At 53.4% G+C, this 21286-nt stretch overlaps 1 protein-coding gene across 2 annotated transcripts in view; it reads right to left on the bottom strand.

The window, feature by feature from the left end:
• The window catches only part of LOC118014032 (carboxyl-terminal PDZ ligand of neuronal nitric oxide synthase protein-like), a 276011-nt gene that overhangs the window by 21866 nt on the left and 232859 nt on the right, over positions 1-21286 (bottom strand). For both annotated transcript variants that reach the window (XM_035010032.1, XM_035010033.1), the window contains exons 6-8: positions 13755-13896; positions 6019-6185; positions 4486-4665 (exon numbers count right to left, since the gene is read on the bottom strand). In XM_035010032.1, coding sequence (XP_034865923.1) covers positions 4486-4665; positions 6019-6185; positions 13755-13896 — 489 coding nt within the window. The remainder of the gene's footprint in view (positions 1-4485; positions 4666-6018; positions 6186-13754; positions 13897-21286) is intronic.

Raw genomic sequence — 21286 nt, 5'->3', positions numbered from 1 at the left:
AAGTTCCCCATGGTACAGTGCCATCGATACAAAAAAGCCGGCCCTTGAGTCGAATGTTTCTACCCGGCACTAAGCGCCATGAGAAAATGCTCCTGAGTCTGAGTGCTCCTTGTGCAGATTCGATCAGAATTTCAGCTTTGCGAATGCAGAGTTATAACATTTCAGGTGTTTTCGAACCCCAGGAATGCAAAAGCACACACTGCTGCCTAAAGCCAGGCTAACGAGCCCCTCGGCCTCTACGGCCGTCCAAAGTGTCAGCAGGCAAGAGGCTCAAGCCACTCTCCGTGGCACTGTGCGCCCCTGGAGAACCCACACCAGGCCAGGCTGAGACAAAACGGCCTGGACTGTTTTAAATTGGAGGAAATGTAACAGTCCCTGGGTTTTGCACATGTAGGTCTGGCCTTGGAAGCACCAAAATGAGGCAGTGTTATTTTCAGCCTTGGCTTGGGCAGGCTGCTCTACCTCTGTGTGCTTGTTTCCCTCAATCCTAAAACAAAAGCAGACACCACCCTCTCCTGTCCTACCAGAGGGGACAGTGATTTGTATTCAGCATGCCGTTCTTTCAAAGAACGAAACCCCTTTTGCAAAAGTAGGCCTTACTAACTTCCAAGAAGGTACGAGTTAGCTTCTGCTTTCCAGAGCTATGGGCGTCTTCGGCAAGGACTATCCCGCTCACAGACGAGGTCAGAGGCAAGGCCACAGCCGGAGTGGAGGAGCTCATCCCTGCAGGCTCCAGCTCTGACGCCCACCCTCAGCCCACCCGGTGGCACCAGACCACTGCCCGCTCGCTCTCCAGCCTACTTGCCTGGACTCCAGCTCCTCCGTGAGAAGTGGGGGCAGGGCCAGGCTGAAGTTAGGGAGCAGGCACATGGAAATGGCGAGGAGAGAACCAGAGCAATTTGCCCGCCCCCCCCGCTGCCCTACTAGACGCAGAAGCAGAGGCAGGTGGCGCTGTCTCAGCATGCATAAGGCAGGGCCCCCAGGGTGCTGGTGACTGGGAGAAGCCAGGGGGACAAGAGCTAAGTCTCGGGCCTGGAAGTGGGGTGCGGGAGTGCGTTCAGGGCTGTTCGTCTAACTACAGCGCACACGATCGTGAAGCGTAAGTAACCCATCACTGGTTTCAGGATAAGCGCAAGGAGCAGCAGGGAGAAGAGGGATCTCTACCCAGCAGTGGCGCACTCACAGGCTGAGCCTGCAGTTGGCAAGCCATGAAGGGATCCGGCCTCCTTCACTCCTGCCAGTCAGCCGCGGTGCCCAGGCCAATTCTGGAGCTCGACGGGCCCAGCGTAAGGCCATGCAGGTGCTGGCGACCGCCCAGCTCTGGCTCAAGGCTTGGCTATACGGTCATTCACACCCTTGAACTTCTGGCCCAACTCAACACAGGAAGCCGGGGCAGCCAGGCAAGCCTCATGCTGGGTCGGGAAAGTGGTCAGAGGGGGCTTGGGTATTCACTGCTGACACGCTCAAGTCTGAGCTAGAAATGTTTAAGAGTGGTTGAGCAACACCTTTCCCCTGTACCCCAAAGGCCAGGGCAGGCTCCTCTAGAGCAGCTCTGAACCGATTTAGGGAGAGGCTGGGAGAGATTTCAAGGTCTTAGACCAAAGCAGAACGCCGCGAAGGAGACAGATCTAAGCCCGGGCCCAGGATAACAGCAGAACGGGAATAGCCTATGATAGTAAATGGGGTGGGGAGAAGGGTGCATAAATAATGCAACAAGGGACCCCAAGAATGCATCTGTTTGCAAGATACTCTGTATCCTTAGCTCTACCTTAGCTCTACCCAGGAGGACCTGGATGCTCCCAGAGGAAAGGAAAATGCGTTCCCACCTGCAGTGTTGAGCTCATAGCACAGTCCACTGGAATTCAGTTTAATGGAGATGAAGAAACCTTGCAGTCTGGTGGCAATAGAGTTTGACAAGATGACTGAAAGCTGACCTCATGCTGGACACTGAGATCAATCCCACCACACGGAGAAACCAAGTATGCCAGAGCTGATCTATTTTAAATGCACAGAAGATGTCAAGAAGACCTATTAATCCATCTCTGTCTCCTATATGATTGTTGTTACCCAAAGACACGAACACTAATAAAAAGCCCTTGGATCAAGTGCGACAAAGAGAATGGGAGAAGGAGGAACATAGAAAGAAACTTGGAACAGGAGAAGGGCTTAGGGCTGAGTGTGCTGGAGGACACAGGAGCCGAAAACCAGGCAGCAGAGAGAGATGCCACCTGTGGGTCTGCCCACAGCTGCTCCTGGGGATGGCAGAGAGCGGGAGAGGCGTGTGTTCAAGAAGCGACCTTTGCTCTCGAGGTCCTGTCTGACTGACGATCCTGTGAGTCCCTGACCCTACCCGTCATCCCCCCAGGACTGATGCGTTAACGCTGGCCTCCCAGTCACGTCCCTGCCTGAACCAAGTGCCAACCAGGGTGTCACCAATGATCGGGAGTCAGAGGCTCAGGGCTCCCAGCCCATGGAAGAGGCTGGGACAGAGAAGGGCTCATGAAGTGAACTGCAAACACCGTGCTCTTCCCTCCCCACCCCGACTCCCTGAGACTCACTCTCCTCGAGAAGAGAGACAATCAAGACAGGGCAGGGTTGTCCCACTGAGACAGAGGCCTGATTCTGTTCCAGAGAACCCCTCTTAGGGTTTCATGCTGATGGTGGCAAAGCCGTGACAAATTCTGGGTCTTGTGGCTTTGCGGACCGAATGCTTCCATAGACCGCCACGACAATCTTCTTGTCGTGCAGATTATAGACCTGCGCACCGTTTCTCTTCAGTATTTAGCAGTGACTTCAAATTCAAATGACTCTCTGATAATATCCATCATGAATATGCATCAAGCCCTTTCTTAGATAAATAATAATTACTTGGCAATTGATATGCTGAAAAAGAAAAGTATTACGGCTGGAGAATGGATTTGTATTCAAGGGGAAACTTTCGGAAATGATGTGAGTCGTGGAATGGCCCTGCGCTGGGGCACTCAGGCTTTGTGCTCCTGTCAGCCGGCACCCCAGGGAGGAGGGGACTCTCGGGACTGCCACATGGCCATTAAGGAGATGAGATGAATTCTGCTATTTGACAAAGAGCAGTGATTTCCTCCCCCACCCCACGTATAAGAGGCCATTAACGGCATTCTTTTTGTTGCTGTTCTGGAAACACCTGCGAACATGCCTAGCATTAGCACACCACGTCCTTTTGTTTCATGGTCAGAATTTCTTAAAAGGCTCAAATCATTTAGGAGCCATGCCTCACCGATGCTATGCTCTCCAACCTGGCTGCAAAAGGCCTCCATGAGCCTTGCGCCTCAGGCCCAGTCCGTGTGAGACCATGTTAGAAGGTCTTCTCAAGAACTAAGTCACAGCAGATCCTGCTCTGGGCAGGCTGCCAGTGCTTTCTCAAGGTGCACATATAGGAAAGGACAGCTCTGTCCGGGCGATCGCTCCACCCAAGGGTCATGAGAAGAGTAAGCAGGAGAAACAATGGGGATCAATAAGCGCTCCCCAGAGAAGTCTGCTCCCTGTCATTCTAGAATGCAGAAAACCTTAGAGATCAGCCTGGTCCCACAAATCCAGAAGGCCAGTACATGGAGCTGCCTTTCTAGATCGCTCACCACCCTCCTCACTGTCCTCCTTCCCTCCCCTCCCCCAGGTCCTGACCCGTCCCTCAGGCTCAGAATTCAGCCTATGAATGGTACGCGCGATCCTGTCCTAACTGTTCGCTGATTGGCTACGGTGAAGATGAAGTTCAGATGCACGAGTCCCAAGGAAGATGTGGACAATAACGCCCTCCGTGGAAAGCAAGCAGAAGGAATCCCTGCCAGAAGCAGCAAGGGGAACCGGCTTCCCCCTCCTCTACAAGGCAGCAGCCTGACAAGCTTTTGGGGCTCAAACAGCACTTTTCTCCTGAGATCAAAGCCAATCCTCACGTGGCTCAAATATGGCCCGTAAGGTCCTATAAGTTGGATCCCGTTATAGCAAATTCCAAGGCCAGGATGCTGTCACATCCTGCCTGGAAGAAGCAGAGCGCTGATGGAGGGTGGGAACCCGTGTGGACAAGGTAGGCAGGACGCCACGATGGTCTCTGCACAAAGTTGTATTTCAAGCTCTTTCAAGACCAGTTTCACAAAGTCACACCTGTCCTGACTCCAGAGGCATCCCTTCCCACCCCAAACGCCAGGAAAATGAGGCAGGAAGGGGAAGGTGGAATTGGGTGCATCTCGTTCCTTGGTGAGTTCACGTCCTTAATCCAACAATGTCCAGCCAAGCCAGCCAAGCCCAGCTCAGAGCAGGGGATACACGGGAAACCAGAACGTTTCCTTCCAGTCCGACTGCATCCCCCCCTCCCCCAACAAGCAATGGTCCAACAGCGTGAGCGATCCCTTATGGCTCCCTGGGTTTTACACCTGCCCCTTGCCCCTCGCTAGGGAAGGCGCGTCAAGCCCATGAGAGTGGAGCCTGAGAGGGAGGGAGGAGGTGGAGGAGAACCTGGGCCACAGCCACTTGCGTCTGCGTCTGCTGCTGCTGGAGGAGCTGCTGCAGAAGCTGCATCTGGTGCTGGCTGGACAGCGGCGTCCCTGGGCCCCAGCCTGGGGGCTTCGAGGAGCAAGAGGGGAGGAGCATCCTGGGCGAGGCCGCCAGCACAGGTTCCTGGGGGTGGGGAGAGACCTGGAGGAGAAGACAAGACGGGCGTGACCCCAGGCCGTGGCTGCTCTCCTACACGTGGCACGGACACGGCCGGCGTGAAACACTGCATCCCTAGTGGAGGTGTGGACAGGACCCTAGGCCGGGGCCACCAGGCAGGCGGCGTTGCCGGGACCCTCAGTAACTGACCCAACGTGATGGAGGCAGACGGTGGGTACCGGCCTCTCATGCCGTGTCCAACAATACCCACACCTGGACTTCGGGGGGCTGATCTCTGGGGAACCTAGCACCCACCACCCCGTTACGAGACCGGGAAGGGGGAAGCTGCCACCTTCACTCTGCTGGGTCCCCAGGGCTCCCTCCTCCAGGGCTGCATGAGGGGGGCCACTCCAGCCGGCCCTGCCTCGCAGGGAGAGCCGCTAGTCTGGACAGACCCTCTCTGCAGGCTGAACGTGGTTTCTGTGCCGTCCCCCTCGGCCTCCCTCCTGGCAGGTGGGAACTGTCACTAAGATGGCTTATGTGATCCATAAAGCAAGTTCAGGGAGAGACGTCTTGCGTCTGGGAGCTCTGCTGCTGGCCCTTCCTCAGACAGGAGGGAGGGAGGCACCCACTGACCCATGGCTCTTGCGGTTTGCGGCGGGCACATGACGTCAGGACAATGTCAGGCCGACGATGGGCCCGCACCGCCCTCCAGACTGGAGACAGGCTTCTCCCGATGAGCCGCCCGTTGACCTGCACCAGAAAAGGCCGACGCCCAACAGGAAGGCGAGGCGGCCAGGATGCGGGGAGTCGAAGGGGAGGCCTGCTTCTCAGCCTTCTCCTCCTGGCTTTTCCCTTGCGTCTTCAGGTTGGAATGTGCTCCCAAGTTCTTAGTGTCCCGGTCTGGCTTCTACCAGGAACTCCTTGGGAGCCCGGTCATCTCAGCTGTAAGACGTGAGGCTGGAGTTGATGATGCCCGAGGCTGTAACCCCCAAGGGGCCAAGAGCCAGCCTCAGCGGCACCGGCGTGTGGGCGCGCCCCAGCAGTCGCTACCTGCAGGCGGAGGCCGCCAGAGCGAACTCCGCTCCGGGGATCCGTCGTGGCGCGTGAGGATTCGCTTTGCGCAGGCACCAGGCTGGGATGTGGAGCCACGGGGGGCAGGACTGCCAGGGAGCCCGGCCAGGGAGCACGGCGGGGCCCCTGGAGCGCGACGCTCGTCAGGCGTAAGCCAGCGGCATCGGCACTCGGCCCCTCCCAGAGGAGAGGAAACCTGCTCTGTCACCGAAGCTGACCCCGCACGGGCGAGGACGTGCCTCTGACAGTGGCTGAGGCCACAGCCCGTGTTGCTCCCGGAGGCCGTGTGCATGCAGACAGTGCGATGCGCCGCCTCCCACCTACCTTGGGGTCCGGGTGGGAGCCTCCTTCCTTCCTGACAGCATCAAGGTCTGTCACACCTCGGCTGAATTCCAAGACATCATTCCCCGCGAGCGGGACCTCCGCTGCATCGATGTCCGTCTCCTCCGCGGTGGCCGTGGAGGCCCTCTCGGCTCCAGGGAGCTGGCGGCCTGCAGGGCAACAGAGGGAAGGGCAGGGCGCCGCCAAGAACGAGGTCCTCCTCCCCTCCTGGCACTTCACATTCAGCCACGTCAGGCCCAGAGAGCGCACTGGCTTCCTGACCTCTCCACCCGCCCTTCATTCCCCAACCGGGGAGATGTTCCTATTTAATATCTCTTCAGAGTCCAGAAACAAAAACGAAGTTTCCTGGAGGCTGGACGCCACTGCTTTGCCAGGTTGGCATGAGGTCGATGCTGACGGGGTGCAGGGGCTCAAGAAGGGAGGCGGTAACTGTCACCTCGACCTCCTCTGAGCTCAGGAGTGGAATCCACCCAGGGACAGCACCCTGAACTGGGAGTCCAGCGATATGGGGGCTCCCCAGCCGTGCCCCTGGCGGGCTGTCAGACCAGGGGTAAGTGGCCCCACTCCCAGGGCCTCAGCTCCGACAGCAAAATCAGAGGCCGAGTTAGATGGACAAAGGGCACGTGACAGAAGAATGAGGGCAAGGAGACCTGAGGCCCCATCTGAGACGGGGGCAGCCCTCTACCCCTCCAAGGCGAGCCGGACTCTGACCTTGTCACCAAGCACAGAAGTCAGGAAAGGGGCCTGCAGGAGGCAGCAGTGGGGACAGAAGGGTGACAGAGGGGGTGGCTGGGTTTCAAGTCTTCTCCAGTCTGCCCACACTCCACTTTTCACCTCCCCCTGAAGACAGCGGCTGCACTCAGCATGTGTGTGGAAGTCCTGCTGTTTCTTATTTTCCTTCATTCCCTGTTCTTATTTCTTGATTCTATAAAAACCTGGCCATTCCTGGGCATTTCCTGGGAAGTATTTTTCTTTCTCTACATCTGAAATTAAGCTCATTGTTACTGTACTCAAATAAGATTTCTTAAAAGATTTCAGAGACCAAGCACCACATGTAAAATGGAAGAGGTTCACGTCAGCAGGAAATACAGAGAGCCAATTCCCTCCCCGAGCAGCCAGGCCTTAGTTGTCTGAGGGCCTGCCTCGGAGAACAAATAGTTGGTTTTTTTTTTAATATTTATTTAAGTAATCTCTATACCCAACATGGGGCTTGAACACCACCCCAAGATCAAAAGTTGCGTGCTCTACCAACTGAGCCAGGCAGGTGCCCCTGGAACAAATAGTTCTAACAGGTCTTCCTATGCAAACCACGTGAGTCAACTGGGGAAGCAAGCCTGGTTTTCAGAAAGCCAACAGGGTGCTTGGTTTTCCTCCCGGCTGCTCCAGGACTTGGGACACGGCCCTGGGACAGGGCCTGGCGGAGTGGCTCTGCTCCTCTGTGAGGCAGCAGGCGGGGACACAGAGCAGGCTGCTTCCCACCACACCCCTGCGCCCAGAAGTGACCTTCCTGATGGTCGGGAGGGCTAGCCTGTGAGACGAGGGCGGACGGAGAACTCGTGCCTACTTCTCCACAGGTGGATGGGCTGGACTGTAAGCATCGGTTCTCTGGGCCGGTGTGGAGATGAACAGGGTCAAATGCATGTGTTTTGAGCAGAAATGATTTCCCCCAGTCCCCAGGAGAGGCTCAGTCCCGCAGCACTGTGCATCCACTTGTTGGCATACTTGACACCTGGGATTGGGCGTGCCTGGCCTTCTAGCCCAACCCCCGCAAACCCCTCAGTCTTGAGGCCAGGGCTGGGTCTCATTCATGTTTCCCAGGGCTCTGGTACGGAGAAGGTATTCAGTAAATACTAACAAAGGAAAGAGTGTCATGATAGGTCAGCGAAACAGAGGAGTGGGCTACAGAAGAAGGTTGCCCCCCCCGACCCCCATTCCTGGAGTCCCTAATACCAAGGACACAAAGTGTTTGGAGATGCCCAGGCCAGAAGCCTGGAGGGATCAGAAACTCTCTCGGGTTCTTGCTCTGTTTCTGAGGGAGTCACAGACTTCTCGGCCATTCCCCAAACCAAGGCTGAGGAAGGGGAGTCACAAGCCACAGGACCTGCTTTCTGAGGGACTTCCTGCCACCCCATGGGCTCTCTGATGATCACCTCTGAAGTCCTGAGCTTGGACGATGGCTAATGGGTGAAAGTCAGGATGGTAACAGACCTGTTAGAACAAGGAGGGTAAAGCTGGGGTAGACAGAATGCTCTGGATGCCATGCCTGTTAGCATATCGGATAAGGCAAGATTTAGAGGGCGGACCCACAGCGGATCCTCAGGTCCTGACAGACAAGGGGGGAATATCTCGTATTTGCAACTTTCCTGGCATCAAGAAGCTTCAAGGACCAGAAACGATTAAGAGAAACCTTCTAGCAAAACCGGGAAACTTACGAGATTGGACTGTGTTTTCAAGGCTTCCCCAGCCTGATGGAGGAACCAGAGACCATGGATGCAGCAGGAGGCCGTGTCCCCTCAGAGGGAGCTATCCCGGATGCAGGGGGTAACCCGTGCAGAGGGGAGAACACCTGGAGAAGGAGTACCAGCTAAGGCAGGTGAGGAAGCAGTCCTGGGGAGGGGAGGGCTGGGAAGGCGTTCTAGGTGGGGGAAAAGATACAGAGGTATTCACTGCCGACGGCTCTGTATGGAGGGACCCAACCAGGAAGAGTCAGGATTTTATCTTGAAGGACTGAAAGCAGGTGAGTAATACCAAAGGGTTTTCATCCTTTCAAATTTCACCCTAGAAATGATGTGGAGGACAGATCTAGAAGGGACAAGATAGAAAGCAACACTCCAGGTGAGAAACAGGAGGGCTTACGCTAAGAGGGTCACAGTAGCAGAGGAGAACAGATATGAAAGGTTTTCAGGGTACAGAAATCACAGGACAGGGTGACAGACTAACGGTAGTGGGGGGAGACAGAGCGGTGGGAATAGGGAGGGAGGGAGAGAGGAATATGCGTAAAATGAGTTTTGAAATTTCTGATTTAGGTGACCTGGTAGGGACTGGTGCCCTTTAGGGAAATTTTGGGAGGAGCAAGGTTGTGGGTAAGATGGAGTTTTAAACCTGCTGGAATCACAGGGTCTGTAACAACCAAGTGGAGATACCCATCAGCTGTTGGAGAGTTCAGGAAAAAGATCTGGTCTGGAAATAAACATCAGTCGAGACCACAGGGGAAGTCAGAAAAGAGCACAGGGACCGAGCCCAGGAGAAACGCAAAGGATGTTGGAAAGCAAGTAGCAGATAAAAAAAAAAGGTTGTGCGTGCATATGGGGTGGTGCCCCAGAAGCTGGGGTGGGGTGGGGGCGGGGCGAGTGCTTCCTGCCCCGTGGTGAACTCGGCACAGAAAGGCTGGTTCAGGTTGCTAGCTAGGGGCCTCAGTGACCTTGACTGGTGGTCTCCGGAAGGGCTGGCAGGCAGCAGATACCACATCGCTGGAGGCTGGAGGGATAACGGCCAGGATGCAGGGACAAGGAAGAAGCTATATGAGCGCAGATAAATCTGGCAAGAAGCTGAACGATGAGGTAGAGATAAGGCTGGGGGAGACGCAGGGGCAAGGAAGGCTGGATTTGGTTTTGTTTTGACGATGAGAGAGGCTTGACCTTATCTGTCCACAGTGGGGAAGAAGCCAGCAGCTGCGGAAGACTCAGGTGACCCCTCGGGAGAGACAGCCCTGGTGGCCTGGTGCTCAGGGAGAAGCAAGTAAAGGGTAATCCTGGACGGGCGGGGGGCGGGGGATGACGACACCGACCACGGGGCAGAAGCTGGGGACAAGCAGCAGGGTGGCCCTGGGGAACATAAGGGATGGACCTGTGGACGGCTGGTTTCCCGGGGATGGGCCAGCATCGGGGGCTCAACGGAGAGGCGTTTCTGGGTCAATGCAGAACTTGTCACATGTCGAGGATACAGTAATAAAATGGTTTCAAAAAAGAATACGAGTTAGGGCGCCTGGGTGGCTCAGTTGGTTAAGCAACTGCCTTCGGCTCAGGTCATGATCCTGGAGTCCCGGGATCGAGTCCCACATCGGGCTCCCTGCTCAGCGGGGAGTCTGCTTCTCCCTCTGACCCTCCTCCCTCTCATGTGCTCTCTCTCATTCTCTCTCTCTAATAAATAAATAAAATCTTTAAAAAAAAAAAAAGAATACGAGTTAATTAGCTCAGTCACGAAGTGCTGGACACGGCCACTTTTTGGCCTCAAAACTGCACTGATAACAGCTTTAATTTAAATAGCACTTACTACCTTCCCGGCACTAATTTAAGTGTTTTACCCGTATAAATCGTTTATCCTCAGAACCACCCTCCAGGAGGTCCAGGCACTGACAGATAAACTGAGGCACAGAGCTGGGAAGGCGGGCGCTGGGGCTCCAGGCCCAGTGCTCGGAACCACTGTGGTGTCACCCTGCCTCCCCCCAGGCTGGCGACTTCCACCTGCAGTCCCCCACAGCCCCCCTCACTGTCTTCACTTACACACTCCAGGTGATCTGGTGTATTTGTCATGGGTTCGTACCCCCACCCCCAACTTTGAAAGCCAGCTCCTTGCCATCGGGGACCTGTCTTGTTCAGTTCACCCAGAACTGAGCCTGGCACGTCGGGCGGGGGGGGGGGGGCGAGATGAACATCTGTGGAATGAAGGAGGGCACTAAAACCAAGGAAAGACAGACGATGGGGCGGCGGTCGCCGGGGCTGGAGAAGGGGGAGGTGGGGGCGCAGACGGAACGGGTCAGCGGCCTGCTCGCTGTTCGGAGTGAGCAGTGGATGTAACGCGTACGCAAAATAAATATTCCCCCCAACCCGCTGCTCACTGTCTAGATGGCCAGAGTTTTCTTTTCAAGAAGCTCTATTCCTCCCAAGCGTTCCAAGCCCTTCCCCACATTGGATGGCTGCCATGGGAGGAGGAGGAGGCCTCCAAGGGAACGGGATCTCGCCCAGGAAACCCTCTCCAGGAGTCAAAGAAACCACACAAGGCAGAGCAGGGAGGGCGGAGCAGGAGCCCTGGCCCCACCTGGCTCTGAGCTCCAGGGACGCGCCCAAGGCTGCCCAAGGCGGTTGCTGCCAAAAGATACCGAAGCTAAATCTCCCCGAGGGCAGGGCCCGGTGGAAAGAATGAGGGAGGAAAGAGAGGCAGGCACTGAGGGGACAGTGAAGGTGGATGCCATCTTAAAAGCACTGCTGGAACCCAGAGGGTAAAGGGCGGACAAGACATCAAAGACAGCGCGCACGCAGGTCTCCCCTATGCCGTCACGGGCCTGCTGCCACGTCACGTGGGGCGGCGCCGGGACAAAGGTACACACGGCATTGAACGGAAAGCTCCCGAGCATGGACGTGAGCATCCTCGTAACAACACACGCACGCACGCACACAACCAACAATTCCACTCTGGTGCTTCGAGGTCCCCCATTACAGACGAAAATCCCACTGCAGTCAATAAATGCTTCCGGGGGAGGCCCTTACGGACAGAAGAGACGCGTTCCCAGTGGTTTACAGCCCGTAAGCAAGCAGGTGGGGCCCTAAAGAGCAAGGGAAATGGGGCCGGGCACTAAGCAGCTTTCCTTGAGGGAGAAAGGTTTCCCATCCCAGATCTGAGGCATCCCAAACGCTAGTACTCTAAGTATCTAAGTAGGCTTGCCTTCAGGGTAAACGCTGCGATGGGAGGGCATCCTAATTCATCACTGAACTCAGACCTGCCCTAAGACCATGGGACTCGAGAGACCCTCCTGTCTCCTTCCCGCACTGCCTAGATGGGGTAGGTCATGCATTTTCGACTCAGAGCCACAGAACTAGCTACTCTGTAATATGTATTTAGAGTACTGTACCGTTGGCCCTTGAGCAACACGGGGATTAGGGCACCGACCACCCCATGCAGTTGAAAATCCACATGTAACTTCTGATGCCCCCAAAACATAACTAATAGCCTACTGTTGTTAATAGCCGTATCAGTAACAGTTGATCAACACATATTTTGTAGGTTACAAGTAATACACCATATTCTTAGAATAAGAAAGCTGGAGGAAAAGGAAATGTTATTCAGAATGATGGCCGTTGGGGCAGGCAGCAGGTGGAATCACGGGAGTGAGGTCTCGGGGTGAGACTGGCGGGCTAAGCAGAGAGCTGGTGACGGGGACAGTGGCTATGGGTCGAGACCAACGTGGCTGTGGCCCTCCAGCTGTAGCGGACGGTCAGCATGGAAATAACAGGCCCGCCAGCCATGTCACCTCTCTCCTTAGTACCTTCTTGGTGATCGTTTTCTCGAATAACATTAATATACACGAGACCTCAGCTACTTGGCTTCTTCTGCATACCCTGCTCCCCAAAATGTAACATAAATGATGTTCTACATGTAGAAACATCGGTCTAGGGGTGCCTGGGTGGCTCAGTCAGTTAAGCGTCTGCCTTCAGCTCAGGTCATGATCTCAGGGTCCAGGGATTGAGCCCCACGTCGGGCTCCCTGCTCAGCGGGGCTGAGGGAGTCTGCTTCTCCCTTTCCCTCAGTGCTCTCCCTCCCTCCCTCTCTCTCAAATAAATAAAATCTTAAAAAAAAAAAAAAGTGTTAATCTCATCTGAAAAATACCTTTCCAGCAACATCTAGAATAATATCACATGTATGTGTCTGGGTCTACGTCTAAGCTTTCTATTCTGATCTACCCAGGGACGCGTTCATGTGATGGTACAGTTTTACCTAGTATAGCTTTATGTTTTTATGTCTACAAAGCCACTCATCTGTCATCACTCACCTTTTCCAGAAAATTTTTCTGTTCTTGCTTTTTTATTTTTCCTTATTTCTGTTACAATATTAACAGCTAACATGTATCTGGTGTTTACTATGTACCAGGCGTTTCACATGTATCTGCTCATCTGTGGTCACAATAATCCTATGCGGTGGACACGACTTTATTCCTGTTTTCTTCCAAAGAGAACACTAAGGCCCAGAGAGGTTATTAATTTGCCCCAGATCACACAGCCAGGGACTGGTGCTGCCAGAAGGAAAACCAACCGTCTGCGTTCTCAAGCCCTTTGCAGCGTGAGATTTTACTTTGTTGTTTTCTGACTTCCTGAGTTGGATGCTTCACTAATTTGATTTTCACGATTGCTTCTCTGTTAACATAAACAGTCGAACCTCTGGATTTTCCTCTGCACACTGCTTTGTGTCCCCCAGGTTCTGAATATAATAGCTTTCCATTGTGACCCTTCTGCCATCAGAAATTTGTATTGTCCTGTTAAAGCGAGAGATGAACAGGAGAATTCGCATTTTTGTAAAAGATGTTCAGGTTTCCTGACACTTCAAAATGAGAGGTATTGGAAAAATGTCCACATGGAAGGTTCACAGGACTACAGAATTTAGAAAACAGGAAAAAAGCTATTAAGGTAATTATAAACTTTATCTTCTTTCTCATCTGTTTTATGAAGGTGCTTTTGTATTGAAGTTTTCTTGGGGGTCAGATTTGGTAGCATCAGCCACTCAAGCGCTTCCTTGTTCGATAAACATCTTTAATTTTCTATTAGGAAAGCCACACGTGTTCCTTAAAGAAAATTTGGACTCGAGAGAGAAAATGTTTTTTAAGTGGACTGGTTGCCTGGGACTTGGTGGGGGGAGCTGTGGCCCCATGCTGGGTGCCCCCCACCCTCTGCCGCCACCACCACCTCCTGTCCATCCACGCCCACTGCCTGCACCTGCCAGATGCCTACCTGGGTCCCCCGAGCAGCTGCTGTTCTTCTCGCTCTCTCCATCCTCCTGCCCGTCTGCGTTCTGCTGCGTGTGCTGGAGGCTCAGCTTATGGCAGACCTCGAAGGCCTGCCCGACCGTCCGCACGATTCGCATAGCTTGGCTCTGGGAAGGAGAAAGGAAAAGAGCAAGTGAAGGGCGTGGGGCATGGGGACCCTCTGCAAGGACACAAGAAGGGCCAGGGATGGGAGAGGACGTGCCGGGGCCTCGGGGACAGAAACCCATGAGGCCGGCAAAGGAAAGAGATGGAAACATCTAACGTGGCTTTGACGTCCAGACGCTCACCAAGAGGAGTGCGGAGATAGTTTTCTTCTTGAAATGGCCCAGAAAATAGACACTCACCACGGTTCTGTAACAATAAGCCAACTGGAAGGACAGACAGCTAATACCCCAATTCTGGACTTAGCCCAATTCATCCTCCCAGGTTTAACAAAAGTGGTCGAGATCCTTCCGACTCCTTTGCCAACCACAATCAAATGTTCAACAGGTTCGCCACATGAAGAGCAACTCAGCCATCACTTCTTTCCTGCTGGAAATGGTGAGTCTCCAGCAGACCAGGGGTGGTGGGGAGACGGGGCCGGGAAGTCGCCATCTAAACAGCAGAGCCAGCGAAGCCCGGAATCCAAGTCCCCTGGAACACCACTGGCAGCAAGCTTAACTAAGGAGAGCCTTCCCAGTCTCACTCTAAAGACATCGCTCCCTTGGGTCTGTTCCGTGGCTATTTCTCTTTGCTGTTTTTCCTCCTTTCTTTCTTTATTGGCTTGGAGGTGGGGGGCTGAGGAGCTATTTAACTGCTTCTTTTAACAGCCCAAGAACAGAGCCTGAGTCTAGCTCTCCTTAACTTGGAGAGGAAGAGGACACAGGACAAAGAAGCCTCGTCCCCTACATTCTTAAGGGACCCACACAGGCTCTGAGGAAGAACCACAACCACGGTCCCCAGGGCCTGGCCTCCAAAGTGGATAGCTGACCAACTGCATCCTCAGTCCGCTTTCACTGTCTTCCAAAGACTGAGTCAAGGGCAAGCTACAGGCTGGGTGAGCCCAGCTCACTGCTCCTTGTCCCCTGGGGTCCCCAAACACACCACCACCACTGACAGCAGTTTATTTAACCATGGCTGTCCCCCTATGCCTGCGTCTGAGATTAGTCACATTTTGGATGATCTGACTCCGGGTCAGCTGTGCCTACCTAGCCAAGCTCCACATTCACCACAGCGTCTGTTGCTATAGAATCTCAGGTTCCCCCAAGGAGGACAGGTGACAAATTCCACCATCCCTGGAAGCCACAGGTACTTTCCTTAACTAGCTGTGAGGATGATGTTAGAAATCGAAAGCTCCCCACACAGGTGCCCCTGAATCTATAGGATTAGACAGGGGTAGGGACAGGATTTCTCATCTTCTCTTTGAAAGGGAGCACTCAGATTTCGATCCAGGAGGAAATGACTTCTCAGAGGACCTGCATTTCTCCTGCATCCCAAGCTGGGCCATGGAACACACTCAGGACTGACCTCTGAAGAACCCAGACTGTGGCTCACATCTCTGCCACCTTTATCAAGGACAAACGTACGGGACATGCACACCAGTTGCAACCAACTATTTACAAGCCCAAAATGGTGAGAAGGAAGTGGGCTGGTTTTAATGCTTAGTCTTCTCCATGCTTCATGTTCACACGTTAGTACACTCACTATCGTAAGCAGCTGACCCTCACCTCGGATTCCCTGAAGAGGCAGGAAATGCGGACTTTATTAGGCTCACTGGTCCCGCCTTCCGTGTTGGAAATGGCACCCCACCTCCTCGCCTCAGGCCCCCACCCCTTCCTACCCGCCCTTCTTGACAGCTATTCTATGCCTGCCTGTGACGCCACCTGAAGGGGTGACTCGGTGAGGTCTACGACCTCTCCTCCACCACCCGGAGGGTTACCTGTAGGACTAACATGCGAGAGAGCACCTCCCACACTGCTCGGCATACCCTGAGTGCTCACCAACAGGTTTTAGTGCCGAAAGGCAATGAAGACAGAAAATAAACAGGAATGGCTGGGCTTACTTTATCAACAACAGAAAGATATGAAGGGAGTTGCCTCTGACTACGTATGTGAGCATGAAAAATGAAAGGCTAAACCACCCTCTCTCCCCACAGCGCGTAACAGAGGAGAAGCCGCCGGCCAGATGATGCTTGGTCTGTGCCTGTGTGATGATTTCCACCACGAGAAGCTGTCGGATTAGAGTTCTAGGTTTGCACATTCGCTGCTAAGTGGCTTCCTTTCAATTTGTGCTTTACTCCCCTCGAATGGAGGTCGTATTTCCACTCGCAGTAAAAGGGCACAGTGGCACGTTCCATGAGGAGCCCTCTGAACTTGAACACGCAATCAAGCTACCCTGCTACCTGCTTTACAGGAGGACTGGAAACACGTGAGAGAAGTGGCCTCTCTTCTCAGCACTCTAGAAGCTGGAAGACGCCGGATGGCTCCCAATTCTCAGAGATGGCTGTGTGAGTTCAGGTGCCCTCTGACCTTTCAGGCTTGCCTCCCCTCACCAGTGGGAAGTCTACTTTTAGTGGATTCCCATATAAGGACCCCTTTGGGGGAAATGACTTGAAGACGGCTCGGCTCGGATTCCCATACAAGGCCAACCCGCACCAGGCGGGGCCTATCCCTCCCCCAGCTGGTACCATCTGCACAGCCATGCTGGTTCCTGCTGGCTGGGCCTGCGCCGCCCAGGGACCAGGCCTTCTGGCCTTCCAAGCAAGAAAACCGGTTCTGCCTGCCGCCCGGGAATGCAGGGCTCACATGTGCTAAGACTTGATAGTTCATACACCATGTCTAAGCCCACGAGGGAGGACTCTTCACTAAAAGCAGCTTTCAAAAGAACCCTTTCCATAGGTCCCCATGGGTCCCAAGGAGCTGCTCACACCTCATGACCACAAACAGGCCTTTGGAAATCAAAGGGGAGATGAAAAGATGTGAAGGCAGCCAGGCACAGAGCAGAACACACAAGCGGCACGCTGGGAAGGCGGCCTTCTCCAGTTCCAGAACCTGGCCATTCTCTGGAATTTGCTAGATTTTTACAAAGCATCCCTATACTGCACTATTTCTGGACAAATCCAGTTTAGTCTCACAAAAGCCCCCTGAAAGTAATTGGCCACATGGATCAAATCTTCTGTCCAAAAGCCACTTTCCATCAGCAGTCCCAAAGCATCTGTGGGCTTTGAATTGTCAAGCTTAGGCTGGCTGTGGTTGCTTTGATGTTTTTCAAAGCTGGGAAGGAATATCTAACTTCTCGGAGCGGCTCTCAGCCACAGATGGGGACCACGGCAGCTCAGGAGAGTGCCGATTACAGGCAATTTTGTGAAACAGGCCTGGAAAGGAAGTGGTCTTACAACTTTGTACCACTTACCGTCATGACACCCAGAAATGCTTCTTTAGACCATTCTACTTATTCGTGCTGACAAAGCCTCCCTCCCTCTCACCACCCCCCAAGGCCATCCTTCCGTCCAGCACAGAGGTCAAGACACAACCCACGGCCGTCCTCTTGTGGGTACCAACGACACGCCTAAGGGGTACCCGGTGAACTGCACCGGCCACCATGAACTAAGGCCATGTTCTCCATGAGAGCGGGTGGCTGCTCAAAAGCACACGAGAGTCTCAGTGGTACCTTCAGGAAGACAGAAAACAAAAGGTGATGCCCCTGTATTTCACTGATCCAGGGAAAAATTATAGTCGGTCATGATTTTATCTTCTGTTCCCATGTTAGGGGACCCCGTTGTCGGTTGGCGCTGTAGACGTGGAGAATCTTCCGAGTGCGACATACACGTGAAGAATGGTAGATATTCGTCTGATTCCGCAGCTGACTTAAGGAATGACCCTGGGCGCTGCTCCGCGTTTCACTGTCCTGGAAAAAGCTGTATTTCACAATTCCTGGAGATGACGTAACGAGTCCTCAGGTAAGCAAGGAAAGGGATGCGCAGGCGCTCATCATGAAGATGAAGATGGCAAAGGCAACAGTAAGAAGAGGGAAACGTGGTGCCCACTCCTCCCTAGTCTGCAGCTCTCTCTTCTCCACTCTCATCTACTGCCTCCGCACCCCACACTTGAGACCTGTCTGCTGAGTACTTCTGAATCCCAGGGGACTGAAGTCCACTAAGTCAATTCCAGGACAGCTCCTGGGTTTATAATTCTTCTCATCTATCACAGCAATAAAGTCCAGTGCCCTTACCTTGACCTGAGCTACCAGCCTCAGCAACAAAAAAATAGAACTGAAGGTCATGTTTCTTTAATGTGCTTCCCCCCCCCTTTTCAAACTGTTATAAAAGATTTAAGCTTGTATCTATCAAATGACGGCAGTGTACAGAATTCACAATGCTGAAGCAAGAAAATATATTTGGAATTCTACACAGAGGAAGATCCAAGGTATGAAGGCTCTGAAACGGGATATGGGTGGGGATTCTGTCCAACAGGTTATGGAATGGTCTTGATCTATAATTTGATTGAGGCAATGCCTGGGACACCAGAATATTGCTCACTATGGGGAAAGTTTAGTTTCAAAGTGAGTAGGACTTTCGACATCGACAGGACATAGGGGATCTTAAAATTTCCAGTAGACTGCTGGGTTCTTCCTTGTACTCTGCTAGTCCACGAACCACAGGACCATAGAGGAAAGAAGGCTGGGTTATAAACTCGGTACTGGCAGTAACCACCCAGGTGACCGTGAGCAAGTTAACTCACCTTTCCAGGAGCCGATTTCCTCATCCATAAACAGAGAGGTTTGGACCAGATGAGTTCAGAGACCTGTGGCTTCTCTATTTTGACTTCCTAACCCCATCCCACCACCCCAACATTTAAGACATAAAAAACAGACTCTTGCCCTGAGTGTAGGACCTCCCTCTCCTTCATTGTAAACTTGGCCGGGCAAGTGACTTATTGTTTAGCCCATGACTGTCATCATCGCTCAAAATCCATTGCAAGCACTCAAGGACGGACCATGAGGCTTCTCAGCTGTGGCCGCTCATCTGATGGTGACAGCATTACAGGAGGAAGAAATTTCTCCTAACCCAAACCAACTGAGCTGTGATTGCAGGCAAAATGATTTCAAGGAGCTGCCCATGAAGAGACCAGGGAGATTCCTGCGGCTCTTGTTAATCACCAACACTTCACGCACTGATGCGCTATTAAGTACAGTCACACTTAATCAGGGCCGACAGCCTCATTCTCCCAGGGCTGGGAGGACAAGACAGGAGGGCGACATCCACTCCACAGGAGAGGTCAAGAGACCACGCAAGAGGCCAGAGGCCTTGCACATGAATACTATCATTATACCCCCCAAGGAGGGGAAGCAGAATGCCGTGGTCATTAGGAAACGTCTCCACCGGATGCTCTGGGCGAGGAAAAGACCCACTCCCAGCCTTCCTTTCTCACAGAAGTCTGAACGATGCGGGGACAAACATCCCCTCCGCAGACACACGCCCACCACCAGCCTTGGCAAGCCTTCCCAGTCACACAGAACTCATTCCTGACGATCGGATCCTTTCACACACAACCACCCGCATTCCTGAGATGCCTTTCATCGCACTTGGTGGCTGGAGCAGCTCAAGTCTAGAGGCTCACGTTCCTTCTAGGAGTTTCATACAACAGAGGTTAGTGGCCAAAGCTCAGGACGAGGGGGCGGGAGGCCTGGTTCCAGTATCAGTGGCATGGTTGACTCACTGTGTGACCAATGGCAACCCACTTCCCTGGGCCCTTTCCTTCCCCAACTATATAATGGAGTCAGTACCGATCCTACAAAGACAGTGAGAGGAACACCAGAAGGAAAATCTGTGTCAGAGTGACTTGGGTCATTCAGAGTTAAGAAGCTCTCCATACCCAAATGACAAGGGCAGGAGAATCCCATTGCAAATAGGTCTTGGAGAACAAGGCAACTCCTTGTTATGCAACTTCCTGATGGAAACCAGTAAAATGGAGTGGTTAAGAGTCAGACTCTTTGGGTTAAGTTCCACTTATTATGACTTATGTCCCTTAAGCTTCTGTTTTCCCATCTGGAAAATGAAGAGCGTAAGTACCTATCTCACACACCTGCCATAGGAAGGATATAAGATAACTCACATAAAGTTTAGAAGAGCGGCAGGGACATAGCAGGTAACCAAAACAGACGACTTCCTATGAAGCAAGAACTTGAGTAACCTGGAGTCCTAGATGACTAGCAGGTGCTAGGTTAGCTTCCCGCAATCTTTTGCTATCCTGACAAGAGCCCAAGAGGAGAACCACACTGGCTATATGTGTGAGCGACCTGTGTGAGGAGCCACAGATCCAGAATCACTGTCATGCCAGGGTGAGGCCAGGGGCCCTCCACCAGGACAGCTGAGATGCCTGACCCCTATTCTCAACCGACAGAAGAGACAGCTCTGCTCCCCAGGGTGAACGGGAAGGGAAGGCGACAACCACACGAGGAGCCTGTCATGGGAAACAGGCCCTGGGAGCCCACATGGGCCATGGTGTGATCCGAACAGCAATACCCCAAAGCCCTGACATGGCAAGGAGCTCATAGGAGGTCTTTCTACACTATGATCAACACGAAGGCTCTGGAGAACAGCCAGGTCTGCTGGCTACCAGTCAGGAGATCTCCTGATTGATTGACCACCAATGCTCCACAAACATCCCTGCAAGACATGTCTCTTCAGGGCATGGAGTCCCTCCCCACACCCCTTCTTCCCTCCCCTCCCCACCACTTCATAGGTATTCCTATGACTGGCTAATTAAAACTCTTTCCCAAGCTAACTCTTACCTCCCCAGACCAGAAGTGCTTTACACAACAGTAAGTCACCATCCCCAGAGGCTCACCGGAATAAGCATGAGAAACCTGGCAGGCAGGGCCCCCCGCCCGGCCCATCTGCGGGCTTTCCTGCACACTCACTTCTCCTCATTGGCCCTTCCTCCCACAGTTCAGCAGCAGCAGGCCTCCCAGGCTGTCTGGACACCATTCTTTCAGCTGCCTGGCTGCAGGCCAGCAAAGGGCCTGAGAACCCACTCCACCGAGAGTTCCAGCCTCAGGAGGTGAGGGGAAAAGGGACACGGAAAATAGAAGAGCCAGAGATCCGAATGAGCCCCGAGAGCTAGGAGACATGGGAAAAGCCGAACTGGGAGGGAGCTGGGCGACCACTCCTTTGTCACTGGGTAATAAGAACTCAATTCTGTGCTTTGCTTCAAGGTCAAAGTCCCAGTGGGCACTGCTCTCCGACTCCCAGGTTTTGGCAGGATGGGACGGCCCCACTGTGTTTGTATCTGCTAGATCTGACGGCAAAGCAAATAGAATGAATGATACCCTTTACCTAGGCTTTCCTGCTCAAAATTCTGCCCGGCTCCCTGACTCTGGCCAGTGCCTCTTCATGGGACTGTGAGCAAGTCATTTCATCTCTCTGAGCTTCAATTTAGTCATCTGAGAAATTGGGGGGGGGGGGAATTACCTGTCTTAACTTCTTCACAGAGGTTTTAGAATGATCAAGCAAGATTA

This window comes from Mirounga leonina, unplaced genomic scaffold, assembly GCF_011800145.1.
Source record: "Mirounga leonina isolate KUSES-001 unplaced genomic scaffold, KU_Mleo_1.0 Mir_154, whole genome shotgun sequence".
NCBI lineage: Eukaryota > Metazoa > Chordata > Mammalia > Carnivora > Phocidae > Mirounga > Mirounga leonina.
Note: the sequence above shows the minus strand (reverse complement) of the source record. Positions and strands in the feature narration are given on the sequence as shown.